Raw genomic sequence first — 20,208 nt, forward strand, 5'->3', positions numbered from 1 at the left:
CGTAGGAGATGAGGTTCATCAAGCAGGACCTGCTTTATCCCCCGGCTGTCCTGCACGTGCCGCATGATGGCACTTGGGATGAGCTGCTCCAGAGCCTTCCCCGGCACCGAGGTCAGCCTGGCCGCCTGTAGTTCCCTGGATCCTCCTTCCAGCCCTTCTTGTACGTGGGTGTCCCACTGGCTGCCCGCAACCTGCTGGGAGCTCCCTGGTGAGCCAGGGCTGCTGAGGAACAATGGAGAGCAGCTTGGCGAGCACCTCCACCAGCTCCCTCCATACCCCGGGGTGGATCCCACCCAGCCTTATCGATTCATGCACATCCAAGTGGAGCAGCAGGTCACTAACTGCTTCTTCCTGGGCTGTGGGGACCTCATCCTGCTCCTCCTCGCCCCTGTCTTGCAGCTCAGGGGGCTAAGTACCCAGAGGGAAGCTGGTCTTGCTATTAATGCTTTCTTGGCCTCAGTCTTTAAATACCTCAGCCTCTTCGGCAATGTCCCCCCCCTGCATCCAATGAAGGATGAAGACTATCCTTGGCCTTCCTTTTTAAATGTATTTGTAAAAACACTTTTTATCTTTCACACAGGGGCCAGCCTGAGCTCTAGCTGGGCTTTTTCCTCTCTGATCTTTGCCCTGTATAACCTCGTGATATCCTTACAGTCCTGCTGAGTTGCTTGCTCCTGCTTCATAAAGAAGAAAAATGCCCCTTCTTCATACAGGGCTGGTCCCCTGAACCACAGGGGACCTCCCTGACTCTGGAAAGAGATCCAAGTGCCACACACCAGTTCTGGATCAGCGGCATAACTGGGAGGCAGACATTGCTCCCCCAGGGGCCTGGTGAGACAAACTGTCCACCTCGACTTGCCCTGCTCCGTCCTGCCTTGGCACTAGGATCACACTGAAGCACACACCAAAGGCCTCGTGCATTTGGTCCACTTTTTTCTCCAGCAGGAAAATGAAAGCAATGCTCTTGAGTTTAGGGTTTGCTGGATACTGCCCTGTGCCGCAGTAGGGAAGCCCAGCCAAAGCCACGGCCTCAATCCTTGGGGGAAAAACTGGAGAGCTGCAAAAAAAATTGCAATCAGAAAACTATGGAGTAATTAAAGTTGGAGGGGACCTCTGGAGATCGTCTAGTTCAACACCCCCCCCCCCCCCCCTCAAATCATTGCTGTGCTTTTTTCTCTCAACGTCACAAGGCACTTGGAGATGCCAGGCTGGTGTAGATGATTCATGCTGCAGGGCTTAACATCACGGAGGCACAGCAGGGCTCTGCAGCCAGCATTCTTCTGTGGGGCATCATCAACAGCGTCCATTTGATAGGACTTCTGCTTCACCATGTCTGAGGCCATGATTTCACAGGTGGAGCATCCCCGAGTATGGATGTCCAGAGCTGGCACCCTGGACACAAGGGGCCTGGAGCACCAACCAACCCCTAAATTCATTTCAACCTGGACCATACTCATAGGCTTTGCAGCAGCATAAACAGGGTTTGGCCCTCCAACAAGGATGACCAAACCACTTCCTTAAAAGCTGAGGGGGCTACAGTGCTCCCAAGGGAATTCTTTCCCCATCAGGCTGCTGCAGGAGTGTTTGTGTGGATGGCAGAGGATTTTCACCTTTGGAGCATGAGAGCAGTTGTTTCTGAAGACAGGACCCTGAGTGAGCTGGACCAGCGTGGCAAATCCCGTTTCCTCATCGATTTTCTTGAAGGATGCTCTGGAGGAAGCTGGGTGTATGTATTCGTGTGAGCAAGGGATATTAGAGACTCGTGCAGTGAGATTATAACTGACACCAAAGGTCGTTTTCTCCTAAACCCCTCTTTTCAGGCATTAACAACTTACAAAAAAAAAAAAAAAAATTCTTTGTGCTGGAGATGTCTCAGACTTCATCACAGACTAAAGAGTTTTTTTGGGAAAACTGAGACGAAATCTCCATGGATGTGTTCTGCATTATCTGAGCTTGGAGGGGAAAAAAAAAAAAAAAAAAAAAAAAAAAAAAGGGGAAAAATAAAAGCGGGGGTGGGGGGAAGCACTCCCTGGTAATACTGTTTGTCATAATCCTCTTCTTCCATCATCCTGCCCAGCAACAGCCGTTCTGCTCTGCCACTGCTCCTCCTACAAGATGGGCTGTGGATACAGCCCTGTGTGAGCATCCCCTGCACTCCCCTTTCCCGGCTGGAGCAGCCAGAGCGCGGAGCAGGGGGCTGGACCATGGCACCCGTGCATGCCGGTGGGATGCTCTTCCAGACCATCCCTCGGGCAGGCAGCTGGAAGGCTCTGCCCCCCTCCCCAGCCCACCTCCCTGCTGCCTCCGGGGACAGTTTCCAGGCCGGTTCCCCTGTGCTCAGCACCAAGGAGGCCAGCCAGCCATGCCAGGACAAGGCAGGAGGCACTCGGTCTCAGCAGGCAATTCTCCTGGCCACGCTTCCACGGGTCCAGGTCTGCCCAGCCCACGCACCCTGCGCGCAGAGCGTGAAGACCCACTAAAAGAGCTCACCGAAGGCAGGGAGGGACAGAATAAAAAAGAGGAAGCAACTGATGAGCGGAGACCTGCTCCAAACAAATGAGACCAGAGGATGGGGATGGCTCCCTGCAATGTGGGGTGGGAGACACCCCTGACCCCGGGCCTCATGACAGGGACCCTGAGCCAAACAGTTTTTCAGGTTAAACCGCCAGGCTCCAGCCCCCAAAGGCTTTCTGGGGGCTCCAGAGCATCAGGTACGGGTGTCCCCCCCCCCCCAGATGCTACCCGTCAGCTCTGCATCGCGGTGTGGTGGGCTCAGGGAGGGCTAAGGGCCAAACCAGTAGAGCTGCTCTGGGGGATCAGAGTGCTGGAGATACTGGTGTCAGCCCCAGGGGCCCAGCCAGTGTCCCCAGGGGTCAGACAGCCCCTGCAGCAACCCATCACAAGCTAAGGGCTGCATTCACCCCCCTGACCTGCAGCCACTGATCCCAACTGCTTTCAGATTCTTTCTCCTTCCCATTGCAGAAGACAGGCCAGCTGCTTTCACATTTAAACCAACACCAGTTAGATCCCCGCTTCAAATTACTGGTCCCAGTAATCCCCAGCACAGCCCAGGGGAAGGGATTGTTCCCAACAGGAGCCCTCTCCTGCAAGCACCTGGCCTGAGCACAGCCCCGGAATGGGCTTGGACATGGGAAAAGGAAATTGTGGTCGATGGCTTTGGCAAGGTCAGGTGCCAGCTCCCTGGGGGGGGAAGGGGAACTCAGGATCCCTGCTGAGGCTGCAGAGCTTTGGCCAGGGAAAAGCAGCCAGGCAGGCTGCAGAGGCAGAGATGCAGCAGTCAGCAGCACACCAGGCTGCCCCAGGGATGCTCGGGCACCCGGCTGGTCCATGGAGAAGCACAAGGACCCTGATCACCCCATCGCTTCCCAGAGCTGCTCCAAGCTGCTCAAAATAATCTCTCAGGCATTTGTAATTCTCTGCCAAGTGCTGAATCATCCTTCTGCAATGTTTGCATTAGGCATGCAGGAGTGGTAGAGCCTTCTGCAGTGAGAAACAGGAAAAGGGGGGGACGGACACACAGGTACTGACACATAAGCAATGAGCAGTATCAGCAGTAACGCGCTCTCTGTGCTCCCTGCTCTGCTGGCCCTCCTAAGACTTAAGTGGAGGAGGGGACCGAGCCTGGCAAAGCTTGGCAGTCACCTGTGTGTATCCCAGAGGGACACATGCAAAAAGAGTTTGGGCACCCAGCAGGGCTGATGGTTTGGTTTCTTCAGCATTGAAAGTAAGTTACTGTGAACCCCCGAAACAAGTGCTACCTGTCCTCATCCTCTGCTAGAGCTGTAGGCAGACCCACCCCCACCTGTGCAAAGCTCCTGGGATCCCATATCCAACCCCCTACCACAGGGTCCCACCAGCAGCACCAGCTCCTGGTCAGCTGTATCACCCATAACCTGAACCAGCCCGGCAAGTGAACGGCAACATCTCACCTCCAAAACAGAAAAGCCCTTCTCAAACCACTGAGAAATGGATTTTAAAAGTGGTTTGTTTATTTAGATTTTCAATAAAACTGACAGTATCCTGCACTGGGGGATTCAAAATCTTGTAACCTACCCTGGTTACGCACAAGGAAACCAGAACTTTGTGTGTTTAATAGATCTACTGAGATGTGGCAGATAGCAGAGGATTATCTGGGTTAGTCGATGAGAGAGGCTGTGGGGAGCTGCAGAGGGAATTCACTGCTAACAGAGACCAGTTTCGCTGCAAGGGAAACGCAGTGTTGATAAATGGGAGTTCAAGCATGCCATAGGGATCATCTGACCTACTCCTGTGTATCGCCACATTCACTATCATCTACAACCACGCTGGAAAAAGCTGTGTGTCGCTGGACAGCTCAGCAGCGACAGCTATTAAATGTTCAGAGACAAAAGCAACAACTTAAGGTTTGAAGTGCAATGGGCTAAACCAGTGCAGTATTATTATGGCATTAAGTATCAACTGACAGGGCTGCTCTGCTCTAAATACCGTCTCAACTGTAGCCGCTGAGCTAGAAGAAATGAAAATACAAGTTGGATAAAGAAAACAACCCACATGCTTGTAATTGCCAAGGGGGTCCTTCTGGTCATCCCCCCCATCTTTCACCCGGCACAGAGCCATCCTTGTGACTCCTGCAGAAGGCCAGAATGGGAGTTATTTATCGGCAACTGGAGATTTTCCAGATGTGCATCCATATGTAGTCTCTACAGACAGCAAAGCCCTGCACGGGGATCAGCTCGTGGCAAGTGTATATCAAAGATGCACCATCTCCACGGGATAAGCTTTGGGGAAGATACTCTGGGTGATGAGAGGCCAGGTGAGGGTGGGTGGAAGGCTGGGGTGAACCTACAGGGAGACCTTGTCCAGGTGAAGCACAGCAAAGTCAAGGAGTGAGGGTGGCTGGCAAGGACTGGAGCTCAACTCTTCCCTACCAAAGTGCTGGCCGAGAAGGCCGCCGCCACAGAGTAGGTGGCATATGGCCTTGGCCTCCTTGGGCAGAGAAAGCCAGATTCACATGTCAGGGAAAGCCATCGTCATACCCGTTAGCAGGTTCGGCACAGCTGGAGGGACGGATTATCTCCACAGGCAGTTTGAAACCTGAGGCAGAGCTCTGCTCACCTTATTACAGCCAAGAGGAGGAGAGCAAACTCCATCTCTGGCAGGAAGGCCCCAGTGGCTGCAAGACCTGTGGGCCAATGTGATTTTGCACAGCACCAAACTAGATCTAATCTGTCTGGACAGACCCATTTGTTGGTAGCTCCTTTGTGCTCCAAGCAAGGATGGGTACAACAGAGCCATCCTGCCCAGCCCTCCCCATCTGCAAGGGGTGCTGGGGCCAGTGGGAGAAGGTGTGGGAAGCACAAAAGAAGAACACAAGCAGCCAGCCGGCCCAGACCAGGTTTCCCATATGCTGCCGGGCTCTAAATATCCTTGATTCAGGGAATGAAGGAAATATCGGCCAACAAACCTGACCCTGAGCACCCCAGGAACAAGACAGGGAATGACTGCTCCTGTTAGAAGTGAAAAGGTCACTGTCTGGACTGCCCTCAATGCTGGCTATCTCAAGGGTATCCGAGAGGGGAAGGAAAATAAGGCAAATTAAGCATTTGTGCTCTGTACAGATGGACCCTTACTAGCAAGGATGCCCTTCAGCACTTTGCTAAAGTACAGAGATGGGAGTGAGCACAGTCCCCTGGCACTGGGGGGGTGACGGCTGCTACCAGCTCACTCCTTAGCCACATGGAGCAATTAAAGCTCCTTCACTCTCATGCAATAAGGCAGATTTTCCAGCTTGTGCTGGCAGTTGTTTCCTACACAGCCTTCAGTTTGTCATTGACTTGCCACACACTGCCGTAGATGAGCAGCTGTAGGGGAATGACATCTAGTTGCAGCAATGCTCAGAGCAGGGGGCAGCAGTAAACACCTTCCAACTTCTGCCAAGAGCAGCTACTAAAGCCCCCAAACATCACTCACGGCTCCGCACGCCTCCGGTTACAACTGGCACACCTCAGGATGCTCTCAGACAGCCTGACCACAGTCCTCTCTCCACATCAGCATCGCCTCTTCCCAGTGTCTCTAAATGTCAGGCTGGGTATCTAACTAAGATGCACACAGTTCGACACAGCCCACGTGCCAGGCGATGCAGATCCCCGCTGCTCCTTATCATTTCTCCAGGCTCTGTCTCACCTGCACACTTTGCCAGCAAGGACTTTCTGTTTCCTTGCAGGTCACAGAAACAGGTGCCATGGTGGGACCCTTGGGTGCTTCCCAGCCCCACTCCCTTTGGTAGATGAGAGCTATATATAGCAGCCTAACAGCAGGTGCTACACAGCATCCATGTGTCTCGTATTAAATGGACTAAGAGCTACACTTTATCAGGTTTGCTTAAATATGATTAGAAACCTGGGCAGATTTCCTGCTTTGAGGGATCATAAATGGTGCAGGGAAGCAAAGAGAGAGCTTCAGCTTGCACTCTCAGCGTGTGCGAAAGGCTGGGTGCAGACCCGATAAAAGGAATTACTGTTTTAAGACAGGAAATTAGGAATTGCGGGGACTTACTGCAACGAGGCACAGTACAGCTGACTGTGCTGGGGGATTAGATGCATTAACCGATGCTGGAGAGGCAGCCGAGCCCCCTCCATTAGCCAGCCTGCTCCTCCCCATTACAAAAGGTTCCCAAGCCCATATCCCAGGGAAGCACCTCTGCTCTCCCCGTCCACAGCAAACCACTGATAATCGGGAGAGGGAATTCCCTCTGGCTGCTGCAGCTTCTAATCTCTGCCCTGCGAAATGCTGCTTGGTGTTTGCTGAGCTGGAGGCCATTGGAAACATCGCTTCCCTTTTCCAGTGCTTGGAATCGCTGGGGACGTGCTGGCAGCCTACCAGCCCAGTAATGCAATCTGCCAAGACATCAGCATCAGCCGGGGTGCAGGGGCTGCCAGGGCTTGCCCAACTCACACAGGTTTCAGACCACAGGGACCTGCCCTCCTCCTCCTCTCCCTCAGGAGAGGCTTCAAGCAACATCTGAGCTCCCACCACCACCTCCATCCCTTGTTCCTGGGTAAGGCAGCATCATCTTTGCACCTAATCATAGATGGGTTGGATTCAGAAAAAAAACCCAAACAAACAAACAAAGCCCAGAGCATGGAATTTGCATATACTGTGCTGAAATAACACCTTGGGGCTCCAAAACTACACCTGCATTGGGAAATGCCAAGTGAGGGCTGCTGACAGTCGTTGCCGTATCCAGCGGCACCCTGCCTTTTCCAAAGGATCCTTCAGCGAACAGGACAGACACCAGGTCAGAATGAAATTCGTGCAGAAAACAGACATTTCCTAATAGTCACAAGCTTAGTCCTGCACTCTAAATGGCACCAATTAATGCAAAGAGATATATAATCATTAACTGATCTAATGGGATGCTACTCCCCAGGCTTCTGTTACAGGCACTCTGCTCATTTTCCAAAAGCATCTGGCACTTTCAACAGCGGGACAGCGAAGGGCAGGACAGTGCCATGCACCAGCCTGACATGACAGCACCTTCACTTCCCTACAGAGGATGGCACCAAGGTCAAGAGGGGCACAGGACCCTGCAAAACCCAACGGGTCACCCAGCACCTGGAGGTAGACCTGCAAAAATCATCTTTTCAGAAACAAGGATTTTTCCTTCCAGTCAATTTCTTCACATGACACTCTGTAGCTACATCTTTCAATCTCCACGTTTTATTTTTACAGAGAAAAAGATAATATGCAGCATAGCAAGAAATTGCTAGTGATCAGCACCTTCAGCGTTGTGCACACCAAGCCAGAATGTGCCCTGGGAAACACATCTTCCTCCCAGGTAGGACATAGGTGTTGCTAACACTGCAGTTTGCACTGACGTGCATATTTCATCCATCAAGAAGGAACTGAAACAGGGGGATCTGAGTTGTTACCTCCTCATAATGATACAGGAGATGCTTGATGGTCTCTGTACAGCTGCAGAGCTCTCACTGGGTGTATACTGCTGGCAAGGACTCTGCCAAGAATACATCCATGCAGGCTCTTGCTGGGCACAAAGGCAGGAGAGATGGCCCTAAACAGGAGACACGAGCCTGAACCATGCCTGGTGTGCGATCCACACTGTCCTCCTTCAACTGTGACAACACCTGGTAAACAGGGACCAAATGGATCAAAGCCAAAACACATCACTTATAGGCTCTTCCCTAGCTAAGCTCCCTCTGCCTTACGGGAGGGCTATAAATAAGGCCACTTCTCCACAAACCCTGCTAAATCTTTACTCTTCCTCCAGAGTTTTTCAGGGAGATGAGCTTCACCTGCAATGCTCCCTGCAGATATTGGTTCCCAAAGGGAGGCTAGGACATCTGCAAAGCATCACCTGGACAATTCATCCCCTGCTCCAGAACACTGACACAGCCTGTGCAGGACTTCCAGCCCCGCCAGAGCCAGAAAAGGGGGAACAGCTTCCGTCTCTACCAGCCTGTGAGACAAAATCCACTGCTTCCCTCCCAACACATCTGCTCTGAGACCATCTGACAAAAGACATACTGGCTTGTTCTGTCATTATCCCCATGCTCATTCTAATCACACACAGCTCTTTTGTGTCCAGGCAGGCATGAGATGGTCTCCAGCAGCTCCCCTCCTCCTCTCCTCCTGGCCAAGGCAGGTCCCAGGCTTTTTCACCACTTCACTAACAGATGTTTTTTACCCTCTCCACAGGTGGCCACAGCCTAGTTTCAGGCTCTTCTTTAAGCAGTGGTATCCAGGATTTGGAGGTGTCCTGTCCAGGGCTTGGAGTTGTCCTTCAGCTTTGCAGTGGCTCAAGGGCAATGCACCTTCCAGCCCCGGAGCTGGGGAAGGCCTGGGAAGGCTGAAAGAAGCTCCAGCAAAGGTGAAGAGGCACCTGGCCAACAGCACTAATCCTCAAGACCTTGAGCACCATCTCCTGGTCATTCCTGGATTCAGTGACAACCTCGGCTTCCTCCATTTCACCATCACCACAAAGCCTGGGGGACAAGCCGTGCATGCAACCGAAGAGGAGAAAGGTGAGAGCCCTTCAAGCCATGTGCAACACCTCAACAGGGTCGTACCCTTGCTGCCACACACACACGCAATGCCATGCAGAACATCAGCTGCACCAAGCCCCTCTCCTGGGAGCACCCCTTGCTGTTTGCTTCTTCTCTTCAAGTTGTAACGGGAACAACAAACTCTCACTGGCACAAATGCCTCGGCAGGCTCCTGTGCAACCCATTTCTGCCTGGAGGCTGGGAGCAGCCAGCACAAGATGCTGCTGGAAAACTCCAATCTGTTCATCTCCTGCGCTCCTGTGGCTCTGGGCAGCATGATAAAATGGGCACTGCTCACCACAGGGTCTCGGGCTGCAAGATGCAGCAGGGATCACTGCTCAGTATGTAAATATCGCAGTGGCAGGGCTCAACCTTTTGGCATGAGGGAAAGGAAGATAAATGCTACCAGTCCCCTCAGAGCCACAGGAACCCCGCATCTATCTAATTGCACTTCATAATGGATTCAGCAAACCATTAATTATCAGATTATATTTTAGGAAACTGCAGATAAAAAGCTTTATGAAATTTAGCCTTAAAGGGGCCAGCGTGCTGCAATGAAGCTGCTGCATCATGCTGGCACCAGAGAAGCAAACTTTACAGTAGGTATTTGAATGCATTTTACAAAGTAATGCCCTGTGTGCCACCGGGAACATCTATGTGCAGTCACAGCAGCTATTGCACACTCAAATACCTTCATCAGTGCCAAGCCACTGATAACAGTGACGAGGGGCCCTGAGATGCTGGCACAGCTTCTTTCTCAGATGTGGCAGCTTCAGCATGTCCTCAGTGGATTAGAGAAGGGGTGGGAGATCTCAGGGCTGTTTGCTCACAGAGGGGACATGGATGCCCAGACCTGCCTGTGACCCTTATTTGTAATGGACAGCCGCGGCAAAAGCATGGATGGGATCAGACCTGTGCTACACAAAATACTATCTAAACAGCCATGAAGCCATTCAGCACAACTCCCAAGAAGTCTCTGCTGGAGCAGAGAGGTCCAAATGTCAGCTTTGCACTAGAGGACTTTTCTAGGCAGCACAGCGGTACAGGGGGAGAGCAACAGAAGAAACAAAGCAGCCCTTACTCACCCTGCAGAATAACAGATACCTGCGAGCACATCACTAATTCAGCCACAAAAATCTCCAGCTCGAACTCTCAGGACAGCTTTTTCTTTGGTTTCACACACCCATACCACCCCAACTTTGTCCCACACTAGTGCCCTCCCTTCCACTCTGTTCACAGCAGTGGAGGAACACACATGAACACACCCAATTCCCATCTTTCCCCTCTGTTGCTTTATTTCTCTTGAGCCAGGAGAGACGGGTGGTCCAGCTCACCCGAGCTGGTAGCTGCTGACTGCAGGGAGATTTCCCAGGCCCTTGTGAACACCTAGAAACCTCTCCTGTCCTTGGCCATGCTGGGCTTGCTGCATGACAATTCTTTTGCAGCATCACATACGTGGGGCTGCTTTCCCAAAGAAACCCTGAATCTCCCTCATGGAGCAGCACATTGAGGTACAGCTCCTCAACGAGTCTAATGGATACTGGGCACCACACATGGGCACCCGCCACTCACTGTCACTTGGTTTCTTCACAAATCAGAGTGACTTTGTCATCAAACAAGTCCTCCATAGTCACAGCCACCAGCTCAGAGCCAGTTTGGCTCACTTGGGATTCGGGCAACGTCACAAAGACTTGGGAGCCAGCAAGTTGGGAGTCATCAAAAGAAATTATATGTTCTGCTGCTCCTTGCTCCGACGTCTGAATCACCTGCATGAAAGATGACGTGAGAGTCAGACGCTTACAGCACCACTTTCCCCACAACCGCTTTCCTACCCACATCTTTCCCAGCCTCAGCTGTGGTAATAACATTTATCTTCACACCAGAGGTCTGCAATTACAATAGGCATGAGACTAATGGGAAAAACCAAACCACACACACAGATGATGCAAAAGAGAAGACAGGAGAGCAATTTAAATATTTCTCTCCACAAAATTGCTATAATTTAGCTCCATAAGCAGTTGTAGACAATAAACACTCTGTGATTATCGACTGGAGGAATGCCAGAGGAATGCCAGCCCAAGGAATCTTGCATACTGGGCTCCCTCATCCAAGGAGCTGTCCTCCACTGATGACTGAGATAGAGTAGAGAGAGTCTGGGTTCAAGCCCAGCATTTGGCCTCCAACAAAACAGCCATAATCCCACAGGGTAGGTCATGTGGGCTTTAGTAGCCTCTGAGTAATCAGGCACCTCTGCACACACCCTCCCCGCCTTGGCTCCTGAAAACCAGAACTGAGCTGCTTCCCCTCCAGCGAGTCCACCTCACTCTAGCACAGAAATCCCAAAGCAAGGTGGGCTAGGGGGCTTGCATCCTGGACCCCTTTAAGAAGGGGGAATCAGGGAGCAGAAGGGGTGACAGGAGGCAGAGGGCGGATTTGGGCAGAATAAGCAGGTTGGATGGGGAAGATGGATAAACAACTGCAGGGGGTGCAGCAGAGAGCTGCCTTTACCTGCACGATCTGGGCTGTGGTGGCTTGGGAGAAAACCACCTTGGGATGCTCCGCGCTGTAGTGCCCCTCCAGCTCGCCCTGGGATGGAAAAAGCTCCCCGCAGAGCTCGCAGGTGAAGGTGCTCTCCGTCTGCTTAAAGTGCTCGCTGGTGACGTGGCTCTGCAGGGCCCCCGGGAAGTGGAAGGATGCTGAGCAGTACAAGCAGTGAAATGGCTGGGAGCCTGGGGGGAGAAGCAGTGCCCTGAGCTGGGGCTGCGGTGGTCAGGGTCAGCCCAAGGGCACAGGGAGCTGCAAATAGCCAGGACACACAGAGCTGAAACCCACCAGGGACTCGGGGCACAGCATGTGCCAGTGTCCCTTCTCCTAGCTACACCCGTTTGTCAGTTTATGGCTGTTCAGGTCCGTTTTAGCTCTAGCTCCCCGCAGCAGTGGCATTCAGAAGCCGGGCTGGTGTACCTGACTGTAGCTGTGGCTGTCCCTTCCCACAGAAATCTCTTCTTCCTGTTTCCTTGCACCATCTGTCACTGCTCCTTGTTGGTCTGGCTTGCACCACCCAGTTCAGCTATTGCAAACCCATCATCCACCCCAGGGGCTCTCCCCTCTCAGAGAGCGCTCTGTCTAGGTCTTCTCCTTCCTTACTCCCCAGGCTGCTGTTGGCTGCCCCTTTTAATGTCTCCTGATCCATCTCCTCTCCTGCTATCCTATGCACAGCCCTGCAGACCAATCTTTTGTAGCAGTCCGGTCTGCCAGTTCACTCTGCCCTCACAGCCTTCAGCTTGCACACTTACCAAAGGGCCCTTGACAGATCTCCCCAAGCCCAGGTCCCTCTGTGATCTTTCTGGTGCTTAAGTCCCTTTTTTCCCCCGCCGTCTCCCACTAGCTCTATCCTCCACAAACCCCAGTGCTCAGGATTCAGTTCCTCATTTCTCTGTGCTGGTATCTCGTCACCTACACTTAGCTCTCTGCTGTAACAAGCAAATCCAGAACCCTTCTTGATTCCAGTGGCTCCAGAAGCTTAACAAGCACATCCCAGCCTCACTGAAACCAGTGCTTTTCCAGTTTTTTCTGCATTTTCTGTTTCCTTACCATGCCCATCTTCACTCTCCCACTTACAGCTTAGACATCACCCACTGAGAGGAGCAGTCACTGCTCACAAGGTAACATGAACAACAACAAATGTGACAGACCTGAGTGCCTGCACTTCACATGGACCTGCAGGAGAGCCAGCGTGGGGAAGAGCTCCTTGCATGTCTCACACTCATGGAACTTCACATCTGCAAACAAGGCCAAGAACAGAAAAGTGTGTTCCCAGGGTCTTCTGCAAGAGACCTTCTGAACCAGAGCTCTAATATTTCAGCAACACCACACAGGAGCATCCTTGGAGACAGGGCAGCAAAAGGAGAGCCAGTGAGCTGCAAGATGCCGAGATGAGACTTGGCAGAAGACACTGCTACAGGATACAAAGAATCTACTTCGATTTGCAGGCAAATGGGATGTGCAACCTTGTCCTATCAGAGTTATTAATACATCTCTGCCAGTCACCATGTGGGTTTGCTCGCTAACGAATGGGCCATTACCTGTGTGCTCTGCCTTGACATGCTTTCGGTGAGCAGCAGTGCTGGAGAAGGTTTTGTCACAGGAGCTGCACTGCAGGGAGGAGAACTTGGAGGAGCGGTGATTCTGAGCTGCAAAGACATCAGGGTGGTGGGTCCGGTTGTGATACCATAACCCTGACAACTGCTGCAATGATAAGGATCAAATCATGGTTATAAACCAAAGCTGTTCCAGGGCATCACGACAGCAAGAAACTGCATGGAAAACAACAGTAACAGTGGGGTTGTGCTCAGGGGGTACAAGACCTGATCATCCTCCCACACAAGACTAACACCTCACTTGTTTCTCCATTGCCCCTGAAGAGCTGAACACTGCTGAATCCCTCATCCTCATCTCACTGCAGGTCTCCTTTCGGTGTGCATTTTTGTTCCCTTGTAGGAATGTGCTCCCACACACACTCCCACTGAAGCACACCATTTGCAACGTGAGTATTTTTATTCCTACGCTTCCTGCCAGTTAGAACCCTGGGTGGAAGAGATTCCTGAGGGTCGAGGCAGGCAGGTAGCCCTTTGCAGTCACGGCCCATATCTCTCTTCATGGACCTGTCTTTTCCCTGCACTCTGCCTCCTCTGTGCAATTCTTCCCTCTGCTGACCCCAGACTGCTGCACTCAGTGCACATGGCCAGAAGAAATCCTGGCACAGGAGTGGGCAACGGCAACCTCCAGCACATGAGACCAAATCCTTGCTGCACCAGCTCACCTGGTAAGCTTTGTCACAGATTTCACAGCTAAAGGGCTTTCCCCCAACATGGGTCACCATGTGGCGCTCCAGGAGTGACGGGGCACTGAAGACTTTAGAGCAGGTAGGGCAGGGGTGATACTCCCGGGAGTGGGCTTCATGGACATGCTTGCGGTGCTCCTGCAGGGTGGCAAAGCTCATCCGGCACTTCTTGCAGTCATAGGGATCTTCAATGTCTGCCACCCAGGAACACAATAAAAACCACAGGGGGCAAAGAAATCAAGGAAAAAAAGAAAAGAATTAAGAGGGGAATTCACAGAGGGAGGAAAGAAAAGACAAAGAAATGCTTGTTACTTCCCAGATGAAAACTAGCACTGGAGTTTTGGCTTTGCATTAAAGATGTTGCTGCTCCTGCTCACCTACAGCTTCCCATGATGGGTTCCCAGCAGCTTGCTGTTTGCTGGAAGCCACCCTTAACATTTTCTTTGGGATAACCCTACTCACAGCATCAAACCACTAAAGAGTCTTGCTTTTCTTGCGAGGGAAAAACCCCACCATGAGACAGCCAGCCAGCCTGCAGACACCAGTAACACCTGCACAAGCCTCTGCTGGCACAGACGGGTCTGCCATGACCCTGCAGAAGCCATGCCTTGCAGGCTGGGCTGCCCAAGCCAGGGAGGCAGCTGGCCACACTCACTGTGGAAGGTCCGGAGGTGGATAGAGAGCCCGTTGGCCTGGCGAAAGCCTTTCCCACACTCCCGGCAGACGTACGGCTTGTCCCCCGTGTGAGTCCGGACATGGCGCGACAGCTCAATGGACTGGGCGAACACGGCGTCGCAGTACTGGCAGGCGTACATCTTCCCTGCAGTGACACCCAGGGTGAAAGCCTGCACCTACCAGGACAGCAGCTCTGTCTGGACTAATTCCGAATTTCAAAGGGAGAGGGAAGAGACCGTAAAGTGGACAGGCTTCCCTGGGGTAGCCAGAGCATCTCAGCACAGGGTCAAAAGGGCCCTAGAGGTGGTGGCAAAAACCACACCTGCACAGGGAGTATTAAATTACTACAGACCTCAAGTATCCAGAGGTACTACATACTTCTGGAAGTACTACACACTGGTGTGTCTCACATTCAGAATTAATTGCCCAGCTACATCACACTTATGCAACAGTAGGAAACACCCCCAAGTGTACTTATTACAAACACAGCGATGCATCCTCTGTGCCCATCAGCTGGAAGAGGCATGCCTAAGCCCCAGTAGCACATGGGGCTGAGTGCAGGGGCAGGAGAAGCACTGGCAAGAAAAACTATGTGAAATTCAGCCAGAGGTAGGGGCAGGAGAAAGGAGGTTAACCCGAGGGAGGAAGAAACATTGCAGGAGTCTAGATCTGACAGGCCAGAGAGGAGCTACTCAGGAGAAAACAAGGAAGGCAGAGGAAGAGGAAGATCCTCTTGATGGACAGCTAACTGGGTCGCTAAACAAAAGACCTGTACAAGGGGATGGGGGAAAGGCAAGTGGGGAACTGCAGACAAAACCATGCGGGTAAAGGAAATCTGGGAGCAGCCTGTTACACCCAGGGGTCCCCCAACGGATGCAGCAAGCAGCCAGGAGGCAGATGGAGGAACTGGGCAAAAGGGGTGGATTCTGTGGGGAAGGCTCACCCTCAGCATGCTTCTTCTTGGTGTGGTAGGCAAGGGCTGAGGCTTGCATGAAGGTCATCAGGCAATGCTTGCACATGAAGGGACGGTCCCCCGTGTGCAGCCGCAGGTGGTTCTTCAGCGTGGAGTTGGCTGCGAACTTGGCCCCGCACTCCTCACAGGAAAAGGGCTTCTCATCAAAGTGCTCCGTCAGCTTGTGGTACTGCATCCCTGGGGGGGGGAAGCAGGAGACCAAGGTGGCATTGGTGGAACCCAGTGCCAGCCCTGCCTGACCCTGCTGCAGAGGAACCGCTCCCCCCCAGCCTGGAGGTCCACCAGCCCACCTGTGACACCGGGGGTCCATCGGTGTCCTCCAGCCCAGAGGCCACCAGCATATTGTGACAGAAACAGGGCGGGCAAAGAGACTCAACTCCTCTTACTCATCCTGCTAAACCACCCACAGAATCGGAACAGCTTGATTATTTTTGGAGGCTTTCAAATTTGCCAGTAGCCCCACTTTTCCTTGATGAGCCATGTGGAAAACCAATTAGAGAAGAACTAATCAGAAAGCGGTTGTGCTCAGTGGGGCAGGAGAAATGAGCTGAGCTGCATTTCTCGCTCACAGAGCTGCAGGGAGGAGGAGGAGGTTTCAGACTCTCTATTACATTATCCAGATTTCTGTCTGAACAGCCTTTCCCCCACCAACCCTACCTGAGGCATGAGCAAACTCTCGGCCACAGATGTCACATGACACGGGGAGGCGCTTCTTCTTCTTGGCCACCCCCACCACCCCGTGGACCTCCAACTGATGCTTCTCCAGCTCCTTCTTTGTCGATTTGACCTCGCTGCAGTCCTTACACTGGATTTGCTTTCCTCTGGCCACTCTACAGCGTTTCATGTGCACCTTCAGGCGGCAGTAGAAGTGGAAGGTCTTATCACAAGCTTTGCAGACAAAACTCTTCTTGGAAGAAGCTTTTTCTTGGTGTTCCTTCAGCTCCTTGGCACTGGCACCTCCTTCTTTGTCCTCACCTTTGCCCAGAGCTTCAACTTGGGATTCACTATTCACCTTCCACTTCCTGATCCCAGGTTTCTCCCCGCCTCCCTCAGTCAAGAGACCTATGGAAATGGCAATTCTAGTTTCAGCGGTGACCAGTAGGACTGGGCACCAGCCTCTCAAGTCAACTTTCTCCTGTCTCCAACACAGACAGTTGTCCCGGCACAGTAATAACAGACACACAGAGGACATGCTGTCCCACCACAACAGTGGCACACGGCTCTGCCCAAAAGCGGCCGTGGCCACGATGCATGAAAAAGTGGTCCTTTACTTTCTCCACCCACACATACCAGGGGCTGGATGAGATGGCAAGAGCTAGGGCCAGATTCTCCACAAAGCTTGCTCCTCAAACAGGAACAACTGTTGCTTCCAAGCACCTACCTCCTGCTCTGAGACATGACGTTACAGCAGTGCTTAAATGTTTGAAGATCTGAGCCTCAGGTATGATACTGTCTAAGTCTGCCATTGAGAGTGGATACCCAGCCATTAATTACAAGAAATCTCAGGAACACTTCCCAAAAGCAAACTCTTTGAAAGGGAACAGATAATCTTGCTACGACCCTTTTCAGTCGTCTGGTTAGGGCCCCGAGGTATTTTAAATCGCTCATTACATTCACTTCTTATAAAGTCTAATGCTTTTCTGAGTCCCTGTAACACTATCATCTCAAAAAGCACACGCTGGAAAATTCACCTAGGATCTCAATCTACAGAAAAGACCCACAGGGAATGTACGTATGGAAGAAATCAAAATACAAACAGATATATTTGGCTTCTTTGCTATAATGAGAACCATGCAACTGTGTGGCCATGGAAACCAGCGCAGACTTCTCCTTTTGCCCATACACAGGAAATTCAGCCTGTGTTTGCAAAACTTCATTTCTGCCTTCCTCACCATGGGAAGAGCTCAGCAAAGCGTCCTCCCTGCACAGCGCTACTGCCCCAGATTTCCAACCAGTTAGAAACCAGATGACATATTCCAACAGACTTGGAAATCTTAAGATGTCAAGTGTGACCCACCACCCTGTGAACACATCAAGGCAGAAAAATAGACAGAAAGACTGGTGTCCAGTTTGTCCTGCTCTGTCAATAGCAATATGCATCTTTCACCTCTAAAAGCCTCTTCTCACATCCCTACAACTAACACTGTCAGTTTTTCTGAGCCAAGTGAAGAAATATCTTTTAGCCTCCACGAAATGTGAATGTCAAAAAGAATCATCTTGCTGGGCAGGATGAATGTGGAGAAAGATATAAGCACTAAGGAAACCAGGACTGGAAATGTCTAGAAGTACCACGGCAGCAGGGCTGTACCCAGAGTCAGATGAACAAAGAGGAGTTTTAACACAACATGCACGATAGCTTCTAATGCAGAACTTTTACAGAGGAGAATGGCATTTTGCTTGCAGACCCTCCAATTTAATGATCCCAGGGGCTGACTCAAGCCAGGTAGATGCTAACTGTCTTTTTTAAACACAAGACTATGCAGAGGAAAAGCCTTTTTGCTAGAGTTCTTGACGCATTTCTGAGATATGAAAGTGAGACTTATCTTGACAAACGTGATCTCCAAAGAAGTGACTGTACAGAGACCTGGAAAGCAGATGGCTAGAGAGGAAGTTATGGAGTTGGCTGGAAGAGCCAAACCTTGTCCTTGCACGCACCAGCTGCCAACAGTGAAAGTGCTCTGACTACAGAAGGGACCCAAGGAGAAGCCAACAGATTTCATATTGTACCTCCACCAAAGAAACCAACACATTACTTCGATAATGCTGACCGTGGCTGGCGATGGCCGTGGACAGTTCCCTCCACAGGGAGGCCTAGTGTCTTCCAAGTGCTTCAGCTCACCTAAATTAAGCATCAGAATGTATTTTTTTCAGTAGACATGTAAAAATTGTTGCTTTCATGTATAAAGGTAATCTGTACACATCTCCATGCAGCAGGCGTTCTTCAGAAATGTAAGACCTCCGTTTCAAGCGGAAGCTCACATCCCACAAACATGAAGCCCAGAGTTATCATTCATATCTCTTGCCAAGAGACACATGGCTATCAATCCATAAAGCCACCTGCAACATTTAGAGCTGGTAAGCAGTGATATGAGAGCTGAGGAGACTGACCTGGAAATTAAGATATGGAAGCTCAGCATAAAGATCCATAGGATGCCAAAAAGGGGTGGTAATTGGCAATCTTCCTCTGGACATTTCATACAGAATACGTGTTTTTGCCAAGTAAATACCATTTTTCCAGGGCTCTTCATTTTTATATTGTTTCTTGCTTGATTTTGTCTCAACCTTGGCATGAAGCCCTGCAAAGACACTTAGTAACAGCAGTCTGCTCTCTTTGGTATTAGTGCCAAAGAAGCAGGCATCTGCCAGAGCAATCTAGCTGGCTTCCCAGGTCCCTCGCTGGCAAGCACTGCAAGGTGTCGCAGGAGCTAAGGTGGGCTGCACATTCACAGGTATGTGCAGTTGTTGTTGGCTTACCTCCTCTAGAGTCCATTGGGCATCAGCCCTGGCACATGCCATGGTCAGACAGGGTCAAGGAGAGTGGGACAATGCCTGCAGCATCAGAAGGTGACAGAGAAGGAATGGCAGATAAGAGGAAATCACCTTTTCTCTGGAAATCTTCATCAGAGCCATGACCAGGTGAAAAAGCCAACTGGATTGGCGGCAGCTCTTGGTGGAGTTAGAAGAGAGGGACCTAGATCTGAACTGGGCATGAATGCTGGGTCTACAGTGTAGGACATCTCCCAGGGAGACCACTAAGGCCATCGAGTCAAGAAAGGGGAGCAGAGCATGCGCTGTCACCCTCCAAGCCCAACAGCTAGAGCAGTAATACAGATCCTCAGTTTATTCTATACGTGCAGTGCTCCCAGTCACCCAGTCCCATCTACCATGTCAACAACGTTTCCTCATTGCTCAAGAAAGCAGGCAAGCTAACAAATCTGGGGTGCAGAGAGTGACCCAGGGGCAGGTCACTCCCTGCCCCTTCCCAGCACAGGGGGAACATCAGCTTTGCCTTTCACGGTCAGACACAGAACAACGGTAAGTGTCAGAGCCACGGGGCTTGTGTTCATTCAGAGACTGATCGTGGCCTTGATCTATATTTTCAGACAAAGCAATTAAACCTTCTACCCCTAAAACAAGACAAGACATTAATAACAAGCTGCTTACTCTAACTACCTAGCAATCTGCTAGTGTTTCCACACTGTGCTGTAAGCTAAGCAGCTCTGGCACCACGAGTAAATAGGGATGAACTGAGCTGAACCAGTGCCTGTACTTGGATAAAAACCACACTGTAACATCGCAGTGGACTCTGCGGCCCAAAGAACCTGGATGCACTGAACACAATGTCAGAAAAATGTATGTGAGCAAACAGAGCAAGCAAATCACATTTGCACCCTTTTCAAGAGACTGAAAACCTGCAGTTAGCTTCCTGGCTCTCTTACCTTTTTCATTAAAGCATGAAATTCTGTTAAGCATTCTTCCTTCGAATGACGGATGCAGAGACAACAATTCAGCTCAGCAGGCAAGCATCCCACAGCTCAGGGCAGGGTCTCACACATGGTTATTGCTATGCATTTGTTTCTCAAGTTCACCAAATTGCTATCTGCATATGCTTCGTTCCTACATTTGCCAAACTAGTACAGTATGTAACATTCCCC

At 51.3% G+C, this 20,208-nt stretch overlaps 1 protein-coding gene across 7 annotated transcripts in view; it reads right to left on the bottom strand.

Annotated features, from left to right (window-relative positions):
- Nucleotides 1-3,988: 3,988 nt before the first annotated feature.
- ZBTB40 (zinc finger and BTB domain containing 40) overlaps nt 3,989-20,208 on the bottom strand; it is a 45,097-nt gene continuing 28,877 nt past the window's right edge. For 3 of the 7 annotated variants that reach the window (XM_056331440.1, XM_056331438.1, XM_056331439.1), the window contains exons 11-18: nt 16,211-16,615; nt 15,524-15,730; nt 14,561-14,725; nt 13,885-14,099; nt 13,148-13,310; nt 12,758-12,844; nt 11,571-11,791; nt 3,989-10,828 (exon numbers count right to left, since the gene is read on the bottom strand). In XM_056331440.1, coding sequence (XP_056187415.1) covers nt 10,637-10,828; nt 11,571-11,791; nt 12,758-12,844; nt 13,148-13,310; nt 13,885-14,099; nt 14,561-14,725; nt 15,524-15,730; nt 16,211-16,615 — 1,655 coding nt within the window. In that variant the 3' untranslated portion in view covers nt 3,989-10,636. Of the gene's footprint in view, nt 10,829-11,570; nt 12,845-13,147; nt 13,311-13,884; nt 14,100-14,560; nt 14,726-15,523; nt 15,731-16,210; nt 16,616-20,208 lie in introns of those variants that run through there. The other 4 variants (XM_056331441.1, XR_008820734.1, XM_056331442.1 and 1 more) reach the window with 4 other exon arrangements.

Source organism: Falco biarmicus, chromosome 3 (assembly GCF_023638135.1).
Source record: "Falco biarmicus isolate bFalBia1 chromosome 3, bFalBia1.pri, whole genome shotgun sequence".
Classification (NCBI taxonomy): domain Eukaryota; kingdom Metazoa; phylum Chordata; class Aves; order Falconiformes; family Falconidae; genus Falco; species Falco biarmicus.